The sequence below is a fragment of the Phytophthora ramorum genome, assembly GCF_020800215.1.
Source record: "Phytophthora ramorum isolate Pr-102 chromosome Unknown Phyram_PR-102_s0014, whole genome shotgun sequence".
NCBI lineage: Eukaryota > Oomycota > Peronosporomycetes > Peronosporales > Peronosporaceae > Phytophthora > Phytophthora ramorum.
This window is the reverse complement of record NW_027150660.1, coordinates 328273-349476: the sequence shown is the minus strand read 5'-3', so window position 1 is coordinate 349476 and position 21204 is coordinate 328273. Positions and strand designations below refer to the sequence as shown.

Below are 21204 nucleotides of genomic sequence, written 5' to 3'. Positions count from 1 at the left end.
GCTATTACGAAAGACTCGGATTTGAAGACGTTCACGGAAACTTGCGGGCAGCTCACAACCTCCAAGACGAGCGTCGCCACCACTTCGTAGACCCGAAAACGTCGTCGACGCCGTGAATACAATCGCACAGCCACAGCAATATTGCCCACAGCACGGTGGAGAAGCTCTCCACGCACGAGAGCAACTGATGCGAGCACTAAATGGTACATTCAGCAAGCACCACAACAATAAGAGAAAAATAAAGCTCAAATATCACCACAAAATCTCACCTTGTGTGACAGCTCTTGCAACCTAGCAAATACCACACTTGTTAGTACGATAACCACCTTCAACGCCAGCAGATACCCTCACCTGGTAGACTCTTGAGACTGCTCTGGCCACTGCGACCGCCTTCGGGTTGCGCAAGACTCGCGCTTTCGTTCAGTGAGAATTTGTCGTAGAAGTTGCCGTCCGGTGATAGGGTACAAAATCAGAAATGCGTCCTATTTTGACCAATAATCGATGGTGGTAGATTGGCCGGCGAGATTCACAAAGGCTACAATACTAGGACTCTATAGTTTCTTAGCTAAACACAAATTGAGGACCTCCTAACCCCCCCCCCCCCCCCAAAAAAAAAAGAGCCCCTGCGCTTATTGAGAGGGATTTCTGTACCGTTATAGTAATGTGTCTTTCCCGACTTTTGGGCAATCTGACCCCAAAAGGTAGGTCCCAAGCAAGAGGGGTTACGTGTATAGGTAGGATTTGCCAAGTTGCCACCGCAGATTTAATGACTGGAGGCAAGACAAATACATATTTACCCAATCAAATCACAGTTGTTTCGTGAGTATTATCCAATGAATGTAGGAAAAGCAAGTCTTACGAAAGACCTCCGATTTGAGCTAAAGAGTACCTTTTTACAAACTAAAGACCGAATGGCCACAATCCGCCGGCCATTTCGTCCTACGTAAGGTCTCCCCTAGCATTATCCAAGCGTCTAGGGACTACTCAACCGATATCCGCTGGAGCGGCATTGTTTTACAGTACTTACAACATTGAAATTGCTGTTGTGTCTGAGGTGCTAGGAGTTTCCGCCCGAAGTCTTCGCCGTTGGTACCTGTTTTTCAAGACGACAGGAAATGTTGACGACAATTTGGCTTCTGTCGGGCTAAGCAAGAGTGTACAAACCAGTAACCCAGTCTGCATTCTTAAATTTCAATTTGTTGTAGGTCATATTTCACCACTGAGCAGGTGGGAGGCCGCCACACCCACGACACACAATAGGTTGGAGTGCGTGTGTATGTAATGAACAGTTCTGTTTTTCAAATTAGGGTTAAGACAAGTTTTAGTGGCTATCACCAGGTCAGTTAGGAGAGCTTCCGTAAGACCCCTCCTCCTACGCAGGACCTCAAAACGGAGGGCGTTTTGGCAGAAAGGCACAATAATACTTGGTGCCACTGGTGGCAGCGTTACCGTTATCCCTCTAACACGGAAAATAACGTTATTGGGAAAAAGTAAAGGAGCAAAAACAAATGTCGGTAGACCGAGGCATAAACCGATGCATAAACATGTCGGTAGACCGCTGATCCTCCACTTTCCGAGCCAAACAAACAGCAGCAAATATTTTATTTGGGCAGTACCACCATGCACTCATCGCTGTACAAGCAGACTGCCGTGTTCCTGGAAGAGGATGCCCAGACGACCTGGACGAGTAACCGGGGAGATCAGCTGCTAAGAGCACCGTGTACGTCAAGACTCGTTGTTTCTCGTGGATTTTCGAAACGATGGTCCTCTGGTGTCTTCTGGCTTGTACATGACGGGTGATTATTTCTACTACCTGCTTATGATGGACGACGCTGGAGCTATCATTGATGGTGAGTGGGTGTACGACTCGGATGACGACCACCTGGGCTTCCGGTGCTTCCCGAAGGCGTAGAAGACATAAACTTGCTGTATCCAGTTCCGTCGTAAAACAACTTCATGATGATATGGAATGGTTCACGAGAACAACGATCCGAAGCAGAGGACGAACCGACAGACGCTTAGCCCAACAATGAACCCGAGCTGACCTGCATGGACACGTCAGCGTAGCTCGACCGATGCTGGTCACAGTATCGGTGGCAGGCTTGACGTCCTACTACAGTACATATTCAATCCAAGCTACAAATTCTGATCTTCGGCAGGGTGCTTTCGGGTTTTGAGGGGGTCGGTGGGTTGTGGACTATTGATTCACTTGTCCTCTGATGTCGTCTTCGTCTTTCATCTTGCTGAAGGTGACTGAGAAGTCGATGGAAAATTGGAAAATGTGATGTCTTCCTCCACTTCAGTTTAATACGAGATAACTTCTCCCCTCCACTTGCTGGGCCAACAGTGCCAGCAATTTTGATGGAATCACGTAGCCAGCGACATTAATCCTGGTAGATCAAGCTGGTCGGATCAGGAGCAGGAATTCCCTACCCTGACGGGCTGCCAGAGTCCCTGGCCCAGGGAACACCACATCGTTCAGGATGGCAGACTGTACACCAACATGTCATTACAATTCGCATTTGACCAGGAATGACGTCTCCACGTAGCAAGCATAGGTTTGGTACACCTGTGAGCGCCTCCCCCCGACTGGTTTGAACGTCTCCCTCCGTCGGTCGAAGTCCGAGCAGCGTGAATGCTTCCCTCCGACCAGCTTGGAAGTTCCGTCCGCTGAATCAGCGTTGCTTATGGCAATACCATACAGCTTATATGTGGTCTTTCCCATTTTCAAGAATCCTAGTTCTGTGATTGGCTTGATCTTGACCAATGAGCAAGCCTGTTAACTGTGTGTTATACTTAGCTAAACAACTAACTCGGACACATTTTAACTGTAAACAATACTTCTCTGTCCGGCCAATTTATACGAATTTGGACTCTCCGCCCCTCAGTCAGTTAATTTTTGGAGTTAAACGCGAGGAAGTAGCTTAAACGAACGAGCAGATCACGAGTTTTGTTTTGATATTTTTGTTAGTTAGTTAACGCAATCGATATGCTAAATAACTTTGCAAATGTGAGCTGGGTTTAAAGACATAATTACCTTTTTTCGTAATCCGGCTATAAATTTGCGATATTAGCCCAAAAAAATGCTACAGCATCGTCAACGTTTTGCGATTATCCTCGTAATAGCTCAATCTACGAAACCTCCCGCCTGACTGAAGAATTGCAGTATTACAAACGAGGTTTTATTCGATGTTATGATCATGATTGCTATTCTGCCCTAACCTAATTGCTTTTTTATCCAATCATAATCAGGTACAAGTTATCCTGGGTTATATGAAGCATTTTATTATTGGTTGAGAATTCGCTGTGTCAACGCGCTAATTCCAGCATGGTATGTCTCCACTTCAAGTGGCAGTGAAGTTACCGACGCACCATTGCAGTATGCACGTTTACATACACGCGGAAGCTTGAAGTCATTCCCTCCCTCGTGGGTGATAATGCATTCCATGACCTTTTGTAGTGTCAGGAAGCACTTGTCTAATGTAGTATTCTTTATCTCGCAAAACGCTGTTTCCACAGCTTCTATCAGCTTATCTACGTCGTTGGTCGGGTTCTTGTACTGCAGCGACTGTATAGCGTTGAAGAACCCTAGATCCAGGATGTTACAGTCAGGAGAGCGTGGTGGCTGGCACTCCATCTGAATGTTCCAACCCCGTTCTCTTCCCGCCGCCACGACTTCTTCATGGTCTTCACTCACGTGGGGTCCGGCATTGTCTTGCTGAACACGAATGACATTTGTTTTCCTCCCTATATACAATTAACAAAGTATGTGAGTCAGCAGTGATTAAAAATTAATTAATAAACTTCAGTTTCATCTTACCGGGCCATTGACTGCGAATAGCAGGAAACACTTTGTTCTTCAGCAAGTCCACATATACGCGCCGCGTCATTGAAATACTCTTCGTGATCGATGTGCCAGCAGGTCTGTTGACGGAGCTTCGGAGTGCCACTGTGTGGTCTACAATTGGTCAGATGCCAATTTCACCATCAAAATAACGATTTCGACCGAAATCGTAGCGTGGGCGAGCAACCGCAGCCAAAAACATTACTTTACCGATATACCGCTTTTTTGGGCACGAGCGATAAGGTAGATTCTCATCAGACGCAAGGCAGTAGCGGTTTGACTCCTTGTACATGTTAAACCATTTTTCATCAATGTGGACAACGTCATACATAGAGTCAAACCGGAACGAACGTGCTCCTACAACCAGAAGCATATACAAATACAAGTTATTAATAAATTAAATTATAAGATAGTACAGCTTATAATCATAGTGAAATACGTACCGATGAGTCGACGCACGTGGTTAAGAGCGAACGACAACCTCTGGTTCTTGTCAGCGTGGGCTTCACACGTGAGGTGACCCGCCGGAAAGACTTGACCTTGAAGTAGTCGTGTAGAGTCGAGCGCGAAATGTTTGTAGCTTCAGCCAACGCTCGGATGATTTGCCGCTTGCAGAGGGGCACTGCGGCGACAATCTGACCGAGTTCAGCGACAGTAAAACGGCGAGAACGTTTCGGGTAAGGCTGCCGTGGCGCTGTCAGCGCCTTGGGGCAACTCCTGAGTTTCCAGATGTTGTCGATGGTGCTGCGGCTCATGGTGAAGGTGTGCATGGCTAGCTTGTTGCTGCCGTAAGGGAGGCAGCCGTTTACACAGAGGTTAGACAGGAAAAGAGTGACAGCAACGCGCTTGTGCGGAGGGGGGTCCTTCTTCGTTGGGGTTCTGGGCATGATGATCGGAGGGGAGAAGTCTGGATGCAGAAAGCTCAAATGAGCTGAAGGCGGCGCCAAAATACTGATCGCTGCCAGTCATTTAGCTGAGTCAAATTTTGACCAATAAAATTCATGTAATATTTTGTGTGGCAAACAAAACAAAAAACTCGTATAAATTGGCCGGACAGAGAAGTATATCGTTATTTAGCGTTACAAAAAGAAACGTCGCCACCACTACTTGGTGCGCGGTTCCATTGGAAGAAGCAGAAAAAAGAGCCATGCCCCCACGACGAAGTGCTCACGCATCTTAGTAGCGCTCTCGTTCTTGAGCTGGCCCTTGATAATAGCGTACGGCGCTTGGCGATCGCTAGAACGCTCTAGAACGCTCAGAATCATGCAAAGTCTGCACCGCTATGTACTTATGGCCAGGTTCAGAGTGATGATCACTGTCGGATTTCCACAACCAGGAATCACCTGCAAGAAAAAAAGTATGACTGGATAGCTCTTGGTTTGAAAAGCTTTAATACATAGTTTAAGGTTTATTCGCTCAAATACGACATATCTAGCCACGAAAATCAGGTCGCTACGTATTTCTGGCGTGCACTGTATCAGGCCCTTGAGCGCTCCAGTACGACTGCAATCATATCCTCACTCTTCGACTGAATCAGAATACAGACTTAGCTTGAGAGTCAAGATGAGGGCTAGGTAAGATATCTGAAAGTGAGTTCCATTAAGTTAGTTGTTATTGTTTTGCTTATCTCCTCCTCCTAAGGCGCGTTCTTATTTAGAACCTGCAGGCTGGCCGACAAAGCTGCCCGACCCCTAGCAGTGCTGTATTAGGAGAGATCACAATGCCGAGAGCTCAGACTGACGCTAGGCGACATCTGCGCTTCATTTTCAAAGCCATTGGAATTTACTTTATAGAGATGCCCGCTCCATTCGTTGGACCGCAGCGGGGCTACTCTCGCCTAATGCTAATATTGATAGCCGTGGAAGATGACGGTGACAGCCGGCGTGAGCTGTTTGTGCGTACACGCCTGGTGTGGGACCAAGAAAGAGAGAAACTGCTGCGAGAGGGGCAGTTTGCTCGCTGCTTCCGGATGATCACATCGGCGCTCGGCAAGCTGTGTTCCATGATAGAGATGGAGCTGTGTCTTCAGCCCCGTAGGTGGAAGTTTCGCGGCGTGATCATTATGGTCAACCGCCTTCAAATGTTGCTACGCTATCTAGCAGGAGGCGCAGTCATTGACATCCGGCGCAGTCATTGACATCCGGCGCATTGGTGGCATAAGCATATCGTTGTTTTACCGACTTCTGTGCGACACAGCAACCGCAATCACCCGTCTACCAGAGCTACAAATTATATTTCACCTGTCATCTACAGCGCGAGAGTCAATTGCCCGTGGATTCAAAGCTGTGGGTGCGGAGGGTATTATAAGCGGATGCGTCGGTGTAATATCATCCAAAAACGTTGGAACAAGAATTAAACTGTAACAAGTTGGTGACGGGCAGTGACCCCGAGCGGCTGGATCGGCACCGATGGCGCGAACAGCAGACGGAGTACAACGAGTACACGCGCCAGAGGCTGACGACGATGAGTCGTGACCCGATCGGCGGACAATTGAAGGACGACGGTGGGACGAATGAGGTCTCAGGAGCTGCAGAGTGGATGGATCGGCAGCACAACGAAGTGGGTGAGCAGTCGAATGGGCGGGTTGGACGGTACATGGAGCTGCTCACTTCGAAAGTTGCCTCGGAGGGCACTAAGCAGAGTTTCGAGGGAGGTTCGAGGTAGAGGACAGCCGAGCTGTCCAAGTCGACTGAATAGCTGCACGGATAAGACAGGCGCCCGAGGCGTACGTCCAAGTGGCCAAGTTCGGCGTCGGCCAGGAAAACGTCATTAGGAACTCTAAGGGCAGCTAAGTGTAGACGACAAGTGGACGTAAATAAAGTAGGTGTCGATACCAGACGGGTACGCACCGGCGCGGACGACAACAGTTGTCTCCGACGGCCATTCGGACTTTGGACGTTATCAACACTGGGCATACGGCCAAGCCCGGCGGTCAGGGTAGAAGAAGACACGTTACATGGTGGTCATACAGGGGCGCTGATTTGAAATTTTTCCGAGACTAGAATGGCCAAGGGGAAAGCAAGGACGAAAACGAAGACGGCGGCGCCTGGTAGAGCAGTTACCCGATCGCAATCGGCTCCCAGAACGACGGGAGCGGTACACACTACGATAACGACGACGACGGTGGACGCTCCGGTCACGCAGACTTCCGTGTCGGTGGCAACAGGACTCCCCGTAAGCGATCCAGTGGCGGCAACCCTAGTAGGGAGTACGACAACACGCAGTGACACGCCTGTCTCAACAACACCCGGTGGAGTCGGCGGAGTCGACAATCAACCAACCATGACAACGTTAACGATCAGCGGCGGCACGACGACGGCGACGCATACGAGCGACAATGACGGCCCTCCAACAGCTGATGACTACGGTGGGTCGGCTGGAGCAACGGATTGATGTCATGGAAACTACGCGTACGGCATCCATAGTGCCACCACGGACGACACTAACGACGACGGTACCTCAAGTCGGGGTGACAGTAGGCGCGACTCCTGCGGTGCACACAGCAACTGTAACGGCTCCTGTTCCAGCGATGACAACGATCAACGCACCACCGGCGCTCGCCGCGCTCGGAGAAAGGATGACGACCGCCACGAGAACTACGAGGTCGAGAACATCAAGACGTCCACCATCACCTGGAGGAAGCAGTGGATCCAGTAGCGATAGCGACAGCAGTGGATCCAGCATGACCAACGATGACGGTCACTGTCGACGACACCGGAGGCGACACAGAAGACGACGAATTGGCCGACGAAGCTCAACGCACAGACGACACAGGCACTGGACGAGGAAGAACGCCAAAGAGGGACTTGCAGCCGTTCAAGCCCGCTGCGGGCGGAGTACGCGTTGAGACCTGGATTGCGAAAGTCGATTTAGCAGTTGAGGGTGGACGAATTTCGGGACGAGGAGATTGGAGTGATGAGGAGCTGTATTACGTGGTCGGCAACAAGTTACTGGACGACGCAGCCAAGTCCTGGGTTCAGATTAACAAGGAACTGTTTGAACACGAGCATACATGGACAAAATTGAAGGAGGCTCTGATCCGCAGATACGGCGAGCGGCCGGACCTTGCGCAAGCCGAGTGGAGAGTAATGCAACGAACCATGCAGCCTGGCAAGACCTTCGCTGACTTTGCATCAGGTCTCCGAGATGCAGCTGGCCAGAACCAGGTGAGAGAAGAAACCTTGCTGGGCCAATTCTACCGCGGACTAGAGAAAACGACACGGCAGCTCGTAAAGCTAGCTCCTGCGCCGACGACCCTTGGCGAGGCTGTTGATAAAGCCACGAAGATCGATGACTCAAGTTATAACGTTGCTAGAGGCAAGCGGAATATTGGACAACCGTGGGCTACCGCAACGACGCAGACAGCAGTGCAGAGGACGGTACGGCGGGGGCTATGCGGGTTATTCCAGGCATTGGCAGCATGTCAGCCGACATCGCGGGCGCCCCGACAGCAGACAACACCGAGATTGTAGAAGAGTATGCGTACTTCACGAATCCCCAAGGCGTCTTCGACAGAAACAGCAGCGTCTGGGTGGCACCAGCTGGGATGGCGTGGAACGGCAAATTCTGGAAGCTGAATAAGAAGGACCGACAGCGAGAAAATAAGACGGCGGCCTTCGACCAGAAGTCGATGGGCAAACGGCGTGCGGAAAAACAGGAACGGAGGATGAAGGTAATGATGGTGACCGCGAGCGATGCATCCAGCGATGACGAGTACGAGCCTACACTACCTCCGACAAAAGGAAAGAAACAGAATGCTTCTGTGTGGCAGGTCAATGCTTCTGAGCGAACAAAAGACGCGCTATCAACTCGTGCAGCTGCGTTACCTGGTAAACAACCAAGCGAGCCGTACCGATGTTTTGCGTGTGGCGCAGATGGCCACTTCGCGAGAGAGTGTCCGGATGAGGCGGCGAAGGCAAGGAACGACGCCTACCTGGCTGGGCGCAAGGCGAAGACCGATCCCGCGGAAAACGCGGGCCGGGCGCAGTAAGGGGAATACCGCGTTCGGTACCACAAACGATTCCCCGGCGAGTGGTGCGAGGTGTGGAGGCCTTGGCAGGTGATAGAGAGCAGGAAGTCCACGGTGCTGTAACGTTAACCCCACCCCAGGATAAGGCGGCCTGTGAGGACTAGCGGATGCACGGCAGTAACCAGATGAAGCGGCCGGACGGTACGAGTATGAACGAGGGCGGAGAGCAGGCGCCAGCGGAGACTCCAGTTGCGTTGATGCAGAAATTCTTGGCAACGGATAGTAGAGCGACGCGCGCTACCAGTAATGACAGGATGCAGAGCGAAACAGTGGTAAGGGTCGCGCGGGCGATCGGCGCGCAGCTAGTTGGAGAATCGAACAAAAGAGATGGCGATCGTGCTCGACGGAGTGTGGTGACCGTGCGACCGGCGATGACGGCATTACGCTATGTGCACCAGGACGTGAGCGAGGGAAAAGGAATACGAAGACAGTCGGACGGGCGAGGACATATAACTGGGGAAGGCGGAAAACCGGCAGCGGTCGCGGAGGCGACAACGCCGACAGCCGGCAAGTCGCAGCCTGATGACGGGCGGGGGCATGAACAGCCGAGAACTCTGGATAGCAGCTCGCAAGTGCAGTCAGTGGGGAAACAGTTGCGCAAGAACGAGAAGAAGAAGCGCGTACAGCGTGCGATGCAGAAAGCCGAGGCGTCGCAAATTATTGGCGAAGACGTTGACCAGGTAGTCGTGGCACTGAATGAAGATCGGCGAGAGCGACGACGGAGGCAGGCACGAGACGCCCGACTCGACCTGGAAGCTCGACGCCGACAGCGAAGAGATGCTGCACGACCATGGAGAGGCGAGCGAGCTAAGGTGAGCCTCATACAACAGAATCAGCGTGGTGGCGACGGTAGGCAAGATGGTGATGACGATGAACTGGGGAAGGCGGCGGCCAGTGACGGGCTGCCGACAGCCGAGATGGTCGTAGACGGTGAACGTGTGCAGGTGAAGCTGAACAGTGGCGCCCGCTATTCAGTGGCCGGTACTGATTGGATTCAGCGCGGAGAACGAGTGCAACAAGCGGCTCCGGTGGAGTGCGTGGAGGGAATCGGTGGCTTTCTGTTGGACGTGCTGGGTGTGTGGACGTTTTGTATAAGGAAGGCCTACGGCCAATTAGTGCAGGTGAAAGCATACATAATTGAGGGTTGCACGGACGAGTTCCGGATCGGGGTTGACTTCATGCGTCGACACCGAGCAATGCTAGACTTCGAGCGAAATGAAGTGCGGTACTTTGATCATAATGTGCAAGTAGTGATCCCGTTCCGTACAAGTGTTGGTGACGGTGACACGAAGGTAGCGGCGGTGCGACTAGTGACATATACACGCCTCATGCGAAGCTCCGTGACGCCCATAGAGATGTCAGTCGCGACTCCTAATAGGAAGAAGGCGTATTCGCACCCATGGGGCAATGCGCTACAGTGATGTTGGCCACCACACTGACCACAGCTAAAGAAGGTAAGGCCCTGGTGCCAGCCATAAATGTACACGGTGGACGAGTCAAGCTCCCAGCGAGGAAGGAACTGAGCACATGGGTACCAGTAGACGCCGAGATGCAGGTGTTGGCTGTGAATGGGGAAATGGAGCGGAGCCGATTGAACGAGTGGCTCGAGTCATTAAGGGACAGTGAAACGCCGTTGGATAATGAAGACAAAGTACGAACTGGGACGGAGGAACCCACGGCACGCGAGCTTGTCTTGAAATTGCTGCGGGCGTACCGGAAAGTTACGACTAGCGCAGGTGACTGTCCACCGGTGACAGCTCTTGATGTAGAGCACCATATTGATACGGGCGACACCGCGCCCATTATACTCAAACGACGACGGCATGCTCCAAGAGAGGACGGAGTTATCGAGAATAATGTAGCCACAATGCTACAGGCTGGCGTGATCGAAGAGGGCAATGGAGCGTGGGGATTTCCAGTGGTGTTGGTCCGGAAAAAGGACGGCGAAGTACTATTTTGTGTTGATTACCGCGCGCTAAACAAGGTTACCAAGAAAGATGTATACCCACTTCCCCGTATCGATGAGACTGTGGAGGCACTTGGAGGAGCTCGGTTATTTACAATACTAGATTTACGGTCGGGGTATTGGCAGATCAGCGTCGCGCCTGGTGGGCGTGACAAAACCGCGTTCACGACAAAACGAGGATTATACAGATTTGTGCGCATGCCTTTTGGTCTAATGAATGCCCCATCCACTTTCCAATGAATGATAAACGGACTGTTACGAGGTCTCACGTGGACGACCTGTCTCGTATACTTGGACGATATTGTAGTGTGTACACGATGTGGTATTGAACGGCATATTGTAGAGCTAGCTACGGTACTGGAGCGACTCTCAGTGGCAGGATTGACGCTTAAACTGAAGAAGTGTATGTTCGCCACGACATCGATAGAGTACCTCGGGCACGAGCTCAGCAGTGAAGGTGTACGACCAGTAGAACGATTAGTGAAGTCGGTATCGGAGTTTCCGAGGCCTAACAACCTCGTAGATGTGAAGCGCTTCGTGCATCTAGCTGGGTACTACCGGAGGTTCATCGAAGCGTTTTGTTCGATAATAGCCCCGATGACACGACTCCTGAAGAAGGACAGTGTGTGGGAATGGACCGAAAATCAAGAGTTCGCGTTCGAGAGAGTGAAGGCGGCTCTAACAACTAAACCTCTGCTCGTTTATCCGAATTCCGAGCTCCCATTCCGTCTGGTGACGGATGCTAGTAAAATTGGACTCGGCACCTGTTTAATGCAAAATCAGGGACGAGGTTGGCAGCCGATTGCTTTTGCAAGCAAAGTGAACAGCCGCGAGGAAACCAATTACTCGATTACAGAGCTTGAATGTCTGGCAGTGGTTTGGGCGGTGAAATTATTCCGGCCGTATTTGTACGGAAGGACGATCACCATTATCACAGATCATTCGGCGCTGCTGTGGTTAATGACACGCCCGAATCTGGCCGGGCGACTGCACAGGTGGTCCTTAACCTTACAGGAGTATGAGTTCGAGATTTTATACCGGCCGGGCTCGACCAACGTTGTGGCCGACGCACTCTCTCGAGCACCTGCGGTGGTATTGGCGGCGACTGGCCGAAAGGGACCTCGACGGCGAACAAAATGGGCGGCGCGGGCGGCTGAAGTGACCGAAACCGAAGGAAAAACTGAGGACGATGACCCTGTCCGCACGCAGACTGTGAATGAGGACGAGGGTAGGATGGAGACGGACAAGTTGGCGACGCTCGGTGCGGTGGCGGCGAATCACTTGGCAAGGGTCAACGCGATGGCGACAGACCCGCTGGCGGCAGCTAACGCATTGCAGACGGATCAGACAGCACTGATGGTGGAAGTCAACTCGCCAACCGACACGGTGGTGCCGGGCAAGGATGAAAGGACGCAGTGGACAGGTGGGTGGGCAGGAACCGACAGGCCCCTGACCTGTATGTCTAAGCGACGTATGGAGGCGGCGGCGGTGGCACAAGAAGCTCGATCAGTGGTTGGACGAAGCACAGAGCCGACGAGCACGAACGACAGAAACAACAAGGTAGTGGCGGCGGAAATGTACGCGAAGGACACAGACACAGCTTATCTGGGCGAGAAACCGGTGACAGCGAGAGGTGCGGACGCGACGAGCAAGAGCAGCTTGCCTGACACACAGCAGGAAAGATCATCGGACGACGCGCTGGACTCGACGGTACTGGGTGGCGATGGTGAGCGACGGCCCCGAACAGTCAGCGCAGCGACAACGACGACTACGGTAACGACGGACGGCGCTTGACGCATACGACGATATGTGACCTGGGCCACGCCGGAGCAGGAAGTGCTGAACCCCAACTCGCATACTGTGGTGGAGTCAGACTTAGCACGAGCGGAAACGACACAAGCAACGTCTTCAAATGAGAGGTTGACCAACAGACAACCAAGCAAACGACTGACGGGTGATGCGACGGCTACACAACAGAGGCCAGCGGCGCGACGAACGCCTGCGGGACGACGAACAACGGGGACAAGCACGACCACAGCAAACTCAAGGCTGGACCTGGACGACGAGGAGACTGTGCTTCCGGAAGGCACGCTTCTACTAAGCGACGACGAAATCGTGGCGGTGCAGAAAAGCAGCAGACTAGTGCAGAAGCTTGTGGCGATGGGCAGCTACCAAGGTCTGAAAGTGGAGCAAGATGATGGCTTGGTGATTGTGCACACGAAGGATGGACGATGTGTAGTATCGCCCCCGGACTTTGGGCGGTTGTGTTTAAGGAGATGCATGGGTCTGTGTGGGCGGGCCACTTGCGAGGACCACATACATACATACGGGCGGGTGGCCCAGCTGTACAGGTGGCCCGGCCTGCAAAGAGAAGTTAATCAGTGGGTACGAAGATACCAGGAGTGCGGCAGTCGCAAGGCACGACCGCGCGAGGTGATTCCTCCATTGCGGAGTATACGTGGAGGGGGTGTCGGTGACCGCTGGGCACTCGACGTTGCAGGACCCTTCCCCGTAGCAGACGGTGAACACGGATATGTAGTAGCAGCAGTCGAGTACGTAACTCCTGTAACGGGGTTACTTGAAGACTGCCCTGGCGCTCTTCAAAGATGTGGTGACGTACCACACACTATCTCCACGTTGTGGTGTAGCAGGTGCCGGGTATTTTCGTAATGGACTAGCGATGGGGCGGGATAGGACGCACGATCGAGATTTGATGGAGGTCGAGCTTGGAGAGATTGGAGCTGATAGGTAGGAGTATGGAAGCTCGGTGGACACCATCGTGGTATCAGTTTTATTAATCCGGACCGGCAAGCGGTATGGTGTAATTATTTTGATATGCCCAATCGCGATTATGGCTGCAATCGCGATCATGACTGCGATCGCGATTACGACTATGATAGCAATCCTGATCACAATTGGCGGTCGTGTTGTGCAACTTTGGTGGCGCATCCGCAATTATTCGGGATTGAGAATCAGTGGGACATCCTTAGGGAATGGTTAGAAAGTCTGATAGGGAGAAGGAGGAATAGGAAGTAACGATACATAATAGAGAGAAAGGTTCCACACGTGGCGTTCGTTTATTCCAGGCTGGGAAGCACACTGGCCCTCCTGACGGCGTTGGACTCACCTCGTCGCGCACGGAAACTACACGGAAGCCCCTGGATCGCTTGGTCAGGTGCACAACCACTTACTCCACCCAAGAAGACCCCACCATAGGAGGCGGCAAGCACGTGAGGAACACACCCAAGGACCCCTTCCCCGCACCGCGTAAAGGATATCAGCGTGACCGTCACACACACACCACTCCCGGAAGGAGCAGTCCAGCTCCACATTCCACCTTGATATCCTTCAGTGAACACCTGAAGAGCGTAACCCGCCCCGTCGCCGGGTACACAAGGTGACTACAAGGTTCTGATCACACGGAGTACCCCCTCCGATAGTCGGCAGTTCGAGTGTACCGCTGGCAAGATTTAGCCACGTTAGCGATTTTCGTGAAGCTGCTTCGCCACAACGTTATCGACGCTCATGACCATCCAATACGGCAGATGCACAAACTATATAGGTTAAACTAATGGTGACATTGTATTGCATGCTAATTTAAGGCCCACCTATAAAAATATTCAGTCTTTAATCTACTTATCTTAGCCAATAGTTCCATCAGACCAGGGACGACTGAGCTGCCGTTCACTTTGAGTTTGAATACTCTAAAGCACGCTTCCTTAAAGCAAGGTGCTGTGTAACCCCCGCCACAATTGGTCACCTGCTTCTTGCCCGGCAGACAACAAATCCCTGAAATACCATGATCACTCACAAACACAAGACCACATGTTTTCAGCACATTCAAACACCCATAACCACACTCCAATGACAGGTGACCACAAGAATATGCAAAGCAATCATCCAATAGCTGTGTGCCAGCACAAATGAGCTTTTATATATAATCCGGTAGATCTATTTTGTGGGTTTCATCCAATTAAATCTCTCTAATCCGACGGATTGACTGGAAGAGCTCACTCAAGTGTTAGCTTCGTTGATATTATTTCACTTCTAGAAACGCTGTCACTCCGTTCACCACTCCCCCCGCATCGCCCACCAATCACCCCGGTGTCCAAACCCCGCTCCTGTAACCCCTTCTGCTGTGACGTTCCCGCTGAAGACACAGCGCTGCTGCAGCTACAAGGCATGAAGACGTGGAAGACGGTCAAGAGTCAGCTGATGTCGTGCACGGCTTGCAGCAGCAGCGCTCCGCACCCAATGCACTACAAGCTCCTGTGCTGTGTGTACGAGAACTGAAAAACCGCTGTTTCCTACATGGCATTCCCATGGCGAATGAAGGTGTTAGTCTGTCAGGAGACTAGCAGCGTCGATATGTGCAAGTTCGGCGACCACCATTCGTGATGAGGCCGTCGATCACCCCACAGCAGCGAGACTTCATCTAGGATCTCGCTCGTGAAAATCAATGGCGCTGCATATTTAACACTCTCTAGGGCGCGAGTTTGATCTCCGGCTAGCTGCACTTCATTGCCTCCGCACGTTGCAAAATATTGTGAACCACTATCGGCGAATTCGTGCGGCGGCACTGACAAGCATAAGGCAATCGTATAGTCCGTGGTAGTGTTGCATTTAGTGAACGTGAAAGCGAACATGACGTCATTATGGTCGCTAAAGACTACGACAAGTCTGGTGTGCCCAAAATACAGAATGACTCGAATTCACGGCCGTATCTCTTGAACATGACCACGACAACTCTACTCCAAAATGCTGTTCGGGAGCCCAGAACCTTCGTATTGCACTTGGACGCAATGTTCAAGCTGGACAGCGTCGGGTACCCCGTGCTTGTCTGCGGCATTACGGACGCCACCCGGTGATTCCACTAGGTGGCGCTGTTTATTACGTCGCAGCTCCAAAAGGTAACTACACAGTCGCACTGGTTGCGCGCTGTGGTATATGTATGCACGTGCGAATTGAACAGAGATGTAAGTGGAGTACGTGCTAAGTGATGCAGGCTAGGCCTTGAACAACGCATGTCGCAATGTCTTCGACGCTTCATCTATCTAAAGTGCTACTATTATGTAGTCGCTAGGTTGCGTGAAAAAACACAAGGACTATATGATTGTTGTATTGTTGCCCAGCCGCCGTCTTCAGCTCGGACGAAGAGCCTCGTACGACGGTAAATATGAGGAACAAAATTTTGCAAGAGTGACCAACTGGTAACCCACAAAATATCATAAACACAACAGAATCTCTGATCGACGCTGTGTAGTCCAGCGCAGCACACTGACAGAGATGTGTGCCACAGGCATCACGATTCAAAACTGCTGCGATACTGTTTAACCAAAAACTTAACATAACCTGTTCGCTCTCCATCCGCTCGCTCATTCAAGAACACGCATCTTGAGTGCGTCATTTGCAACTAGTTAGGATCGAACCACCAAGTTGGAATGGTTATTAGAGTTAAATCCTCACCGGGGTCGGTGACACAATAAACATCACCCAATATCAAGAGCACGCATCGTAGGTGGCCCGGCGGGGACGGAGTGCGTTGTCGGTGACTGGCGACAGCGTGACACCGGTGGATTGCGGCGCGAGGATGGCATTGGCGCCAGTTCCGAAGCGCGTCATCTGTGGCTTGCAGCGCGATGTGCGGCTTGTAGGGAGGGGCTGATGCATCGCTTACTGCAATCTGCTAAAGCTTTCTGAAATAGTTTCTGTTTTGTGTGCTTCAGTATGTGTAGATACAAAGGGAAATGACGTTAAGTGTTTGTTGCAACTACTTTCTGATGTTTTTCTTTACTACAAACGTCACATTCATACGGCAAACGCGCTTCAAATAAGTTGGATCGCGTGGATGACGTTTTGTGGCCACCCCACATTTGGCAAGGCGTTTCCGGTTGACGAGAATATCATCGGCCGCTTCATCCACTACACTCCATGGCTGCTGTGCAAACAGTGAGTAGCTGCAGTAGCCAGTTGCAGCATGGACAATATGCAGAACGAAGATCAACTGGCTAGTCTGAGCACGGTTGGTCCTCGGCTTCCATATGTGCGCGGTTGGGAGCCAAATTGAGGGGCGATAATCATGTCCTCTCTCGCGCGGTTCAGCTCGGGGGAAACGTACGGACAGAGAGCACAGCACGGACGTGAACCAAGTCGGTGTGACGTCAGGATTCGCCCGAGATGCCGGAGCCCGTGGAGCGGTTGGGCTTCTCATTAACTGGATCAGGGCCAGTGGATTATCCGGTCTGTTATCGGTCAAAATGCGTCGGCGACGAAGTCTCGTCAGTCACGATTGAGTGACATGACACTACAAGGAGGAACTAAACCCTAGCTCAAGATCCATACAGACAACCCTTCGATAATGAAGTCTTTGGTGGCTGTCTGCGAGTCTTCGGCGAGTCTCTCCAACCGATGGAGACCACACGAAGAGCCGGGAGCTTCATAGAAAAATCCAAAATAGACACGTTTATACTTCATATTTGTAAAGGAATAAAAGAAGATCTAAATACAACATTATCTCCCTGTGAGCAAGAATATCGAACAGTTTTTCCTTTCAAGCACGAAAAGGGTGAAGTCCAGCTATCGGTAAGTACACGAAATCTTGGGTAAACGTGATAGGAAGGATTATGTCGTGGCTAATGCTGCTGGACATTTGTTGGTTGGCCTACAGGAATCACGGCACACTAAGAAACAGGCAACCCGGTGCAAGGGCAAGAACTAAGGCCTTCATGTTCTATTGCCCGACAAAGCCAACTGAGTCTTCGCGAATTAGGTGGGAGTATGCAGTATGTTTTGGACGAGCTCCTACATGACATCGGAGTCAGCGTCGCCCAACAGAAAGTCAATACTGGAATGAGTAACCTATTTTGCGAGAGCAGACCGCGGCGGCAATGACCTCTCGCCTGCAACGTCGTTGGGCTGGTGGGTCGAAGCATGAAGAGCGGTAGCGCCATTGCTCGGTGTCCACCGCACGCGAGGAGTTTAACGAGGATTCATCCAACCTTCAGCTGCTAGGGGTGAGTATAGTCGTACTTCAGCGCCCGGTTGAATTGCCCAGACGGGTTGTTCGTAGTAGCGAAGCCAGACCGAGAGTGGCAGCATTGCCAGTAGACGAACTTGCCCTCCAGTCACTGCGCCTACACGTACGAGGTGAAGATAGCGAAATCTATGTATCTGGTCTACTTGTCAAGCATAGCTACCTTACGTCTCGTGTACTCTGCCTCACTCAGCAAGAATTGCCGATCGTATATGCCGCGAATGCTTCTTTTCGAACACGTGGCCAGTGTACCAGCCGGATGTCCAGTCCGCGATGGAGAGCAAATTGCCATGAATGGTGGTGAATATCGTTGACAGCCTCCAGGACTTTCCAAGGCTAAACAGGGACCTGGCGTATTTTACTGTCACGAGTATATGCCGGCCGTTGTCTGTACCAAGGCTACATGTATTGTGCCTTTCTGCCAAAACACCCTCCGTTTTAAAGGTCCTACGTAGGAGGAGGGGTCTTACGAAAGCTCTCCTAACCTATTGATAGCGACTAAAGATTGTCTTAACCCAAATGTTAAAGATAAGACTGTTCATGTGATATAGAAATATGACCAAAAACAAATTGAAATTTAAGTATGCAGACTGGGTCTGGTTTGTACACGCCTGCTTAGCCCGACAGCTAACAGGTGACGCGGTTCAACCCCCGTTTCTGTAGGGAGCTCGACGTTTGAGGTAAGTGTCGTGTGCAAGTCCTCCGTCGGTTCCGAGACATAATTAAGTGTTCAAGCGATCCACCCCTCTCGAGGGGTGAGTACCGTGTGGAACAGTCGGGGGAGAGTTTCTGGGAGTATAACCTCCTTGGAGGTTCTGTCCAATCAGCGTTCGGCGGATGACAGATGGGATCGTTCCCTGTGTACAAGCGTTCTCCATTGGCTAGAGCCCCTACTTTATTGCATAAAATTGCACCACCGTTTTAATACAAAAATCAAGATAGTTTGACAAAAAGAAAACCATTCCATGAGATAATAAACAGATCTTAGAGACATCTTTAAACATTTGGCTACGATCTCTCCCGTGCCCATATGGTATCCTGAACTTTTGGCAACTCTCCCGCAAATGTTGAGGTCATTCTCCAGACGTGCAGCAAGAGTATCACTCCCAGCAATTCTGACGTGCCGCCAAATAATCAAGAACGGTGAACCTCTCACTTCATGCCGAAACAAGACCGACCCGGTCGAGTTTCCCATTGAGGTCAGGCGCGGGTTTATAGTGTTCAAGGCTCAAATCGCGACGGAATTTCATCAAAATCTCCCGGACGAGTGACAAGCAAAATTTCAGTGTTTTCCTCAAGCCTTCGAAGAGTGCCCCCAACGCGATTTTCTAAGAGTTGGATGTGGAAAATAACGATAGCCGAATATTTAAGGCCTGGGGTCTCGCTCAGCTTCGCCTGCACGGTCAGTCTGACTTTATTTTGATGCTCTTTGTGTATGCCGCGAGGGCAGCAGATCCACTCACAATCACGATTCGGAGGGCGACAGAGAATCGGATCCAAGAACAAGATCCTCGCATAGCCGCACTATTGGCTGAGCGCAATATTCTAAGTGGGCCATCTACATGACGACAATGCAAGCGCGGCATCCCGTTGATGCACCGCTGCAAGCTCCCGGTAACACAACTTTTCGCCAACTTCAAAATATCGATCAACTTACCCACGCGGTGCAAGCCAATCAGCAGGCCGATCAAGCAAATGTGACTCAAATTTCAGGTTGATCAAGGTGATGGTCCAAGGTTTTGTTCTCCAAGAACATGTCCATGTTGGAGATCTGCGAGAGGTACTTGGATTACCATCTTACAACCTGCGACTTCCATTTCGGGATCCGGTGAATTTCGAGACACCAGCTCCGGTCGAAGACATGGAAGATGTCGACCACATTGATATTCCACAAGGCAATGTCTGATGACTAGGAAGTTCGATAAGCGCCCAATATATGACCTTCATTGACAATCACTTATTTTAATGCTAAGTTTGTTTCCTTCGTATCCACAGTGTCCGTATAAATTTAATCCCACTTCTTCTTTTTACCTAGTATAGTAGTACATCGCGACATCAATGACTGTCAGCGGGTTTTCCCGAGAAGCCATGTTTGCGTGACGCTGGATCCATCGCTTCAACAACGAAAATCTGACTTCAATCGCATTTAAATCCGGTGAGTATGGGGGTAAAAACAAACAATAACGCGCCAGTACGGTGAATAAGCTCTTGAAACTCATTGTACATGTGAATTTTGGCGTTGTCTAAACCAACAATCGATCTCGGCAGAAGGTATGGGTTGAGATATGGTAAAATCTTTGATTTGAAAGTTTCGTGAAAATTCATTCTGGTAAAAGAATCCTCCGTTGTGCCCCAGACAAAAAATCCTTGAACGTCGAAAGCGGCAAGCACTGATACCCGCTTGCCTGTAGAAAATGGTATGGACACAATTGCAGGAGTTTCTCGTGCGGACCATGCATGTTTCCGAAGCAATGGTCTAGAAATTAACAGCATCAAGAGCCCTCGTGGACCGCCAAAGGCTTAGCCGATGGACAGGGCGTCTTGCCCGGCATGTGTGGCTACAATATACCACAGCAGCCATCGCCGAGAAGTCGTCGCGCCGTACGGGCTTCGACTTCAGTAGTGCCACTCGGCACTACTGGACCGGTGGTTTAAGTCCACGGCCGAGATCGTGGCCAGCTGGCGGTTTCTATAAGTACCTCCTGTGTGGGTAACCAAGTTCCACACGGAGTCGGTAAGACTCTTGCCACCACCACCAAGACGTGGGTAACTTAGTTCCACGTCCTGATGACCGCCGACGACACCGTCGCCGCCGAAAGTCAGGTCTGGGCACGTACCAGACCGGAGTCGCAATGAACGACTCGGAGCTATGCTCCTCAGACACGGTCGGTTCGATGGTGCAGCCGGTTATCAGCTGCTACCATGTCAGCATTGCTGAACCTTGTATGCCGAACCGCAAGCTGCGCTTGGGTTCCGAAGAACCCAGTGTTTCAATTCACGGCACGAGTCACATGGTTGAAGTCGTGCCTGGCGCAATGTATATCGCGCCCGGTCGCCCAGACCTTAACTGAAGAGGAAGACGCGGGTTGAGCTTCCTGTGTGGGTAACATAGTTCCACACACCAGTCACGGAAGAGGTGAGCCCATGATGGTTTCACCCGACGTGGGTAACATCGTTCCACGTCAAGTCGCACAGACTCAAACTGTTCCCGGGCTGGATGAATTCCAGCCGCGGTCGACTCGGTCACCCCGGAGGGGGATCGATCGTAAGAGGGGGAGGGGTTCGGAAATACCTCTCCTCCCAGGTCTCTAGAGAGACTAGCTTCCTCACGG

At 51.3% G+C, this 21204-nt stretch overlaps 1 protein-coding gene across 1 annotated transcript; it reads left to right on the top strand.

Moving 5' to 3' along the window:
* Positions 1-12072: 12072 nt before the first annotated feature.
* KRP23_12098 (uncharacterized protein) lies at positions 12073-12633 on the top strand (the record flags this gene model as incomplete). Its single annotated transcript, XM_067882683.1, has 1 exon — positions 12073-12633. One exon carries the CDS (start codon positions 12073-12075, stop codon positions 12631-12633), a length of 561 nt encoding a protein of 186 aa, XP_067739706.1.
* Positions 12634-21204: the final 8571 nt, after the last annotated feature.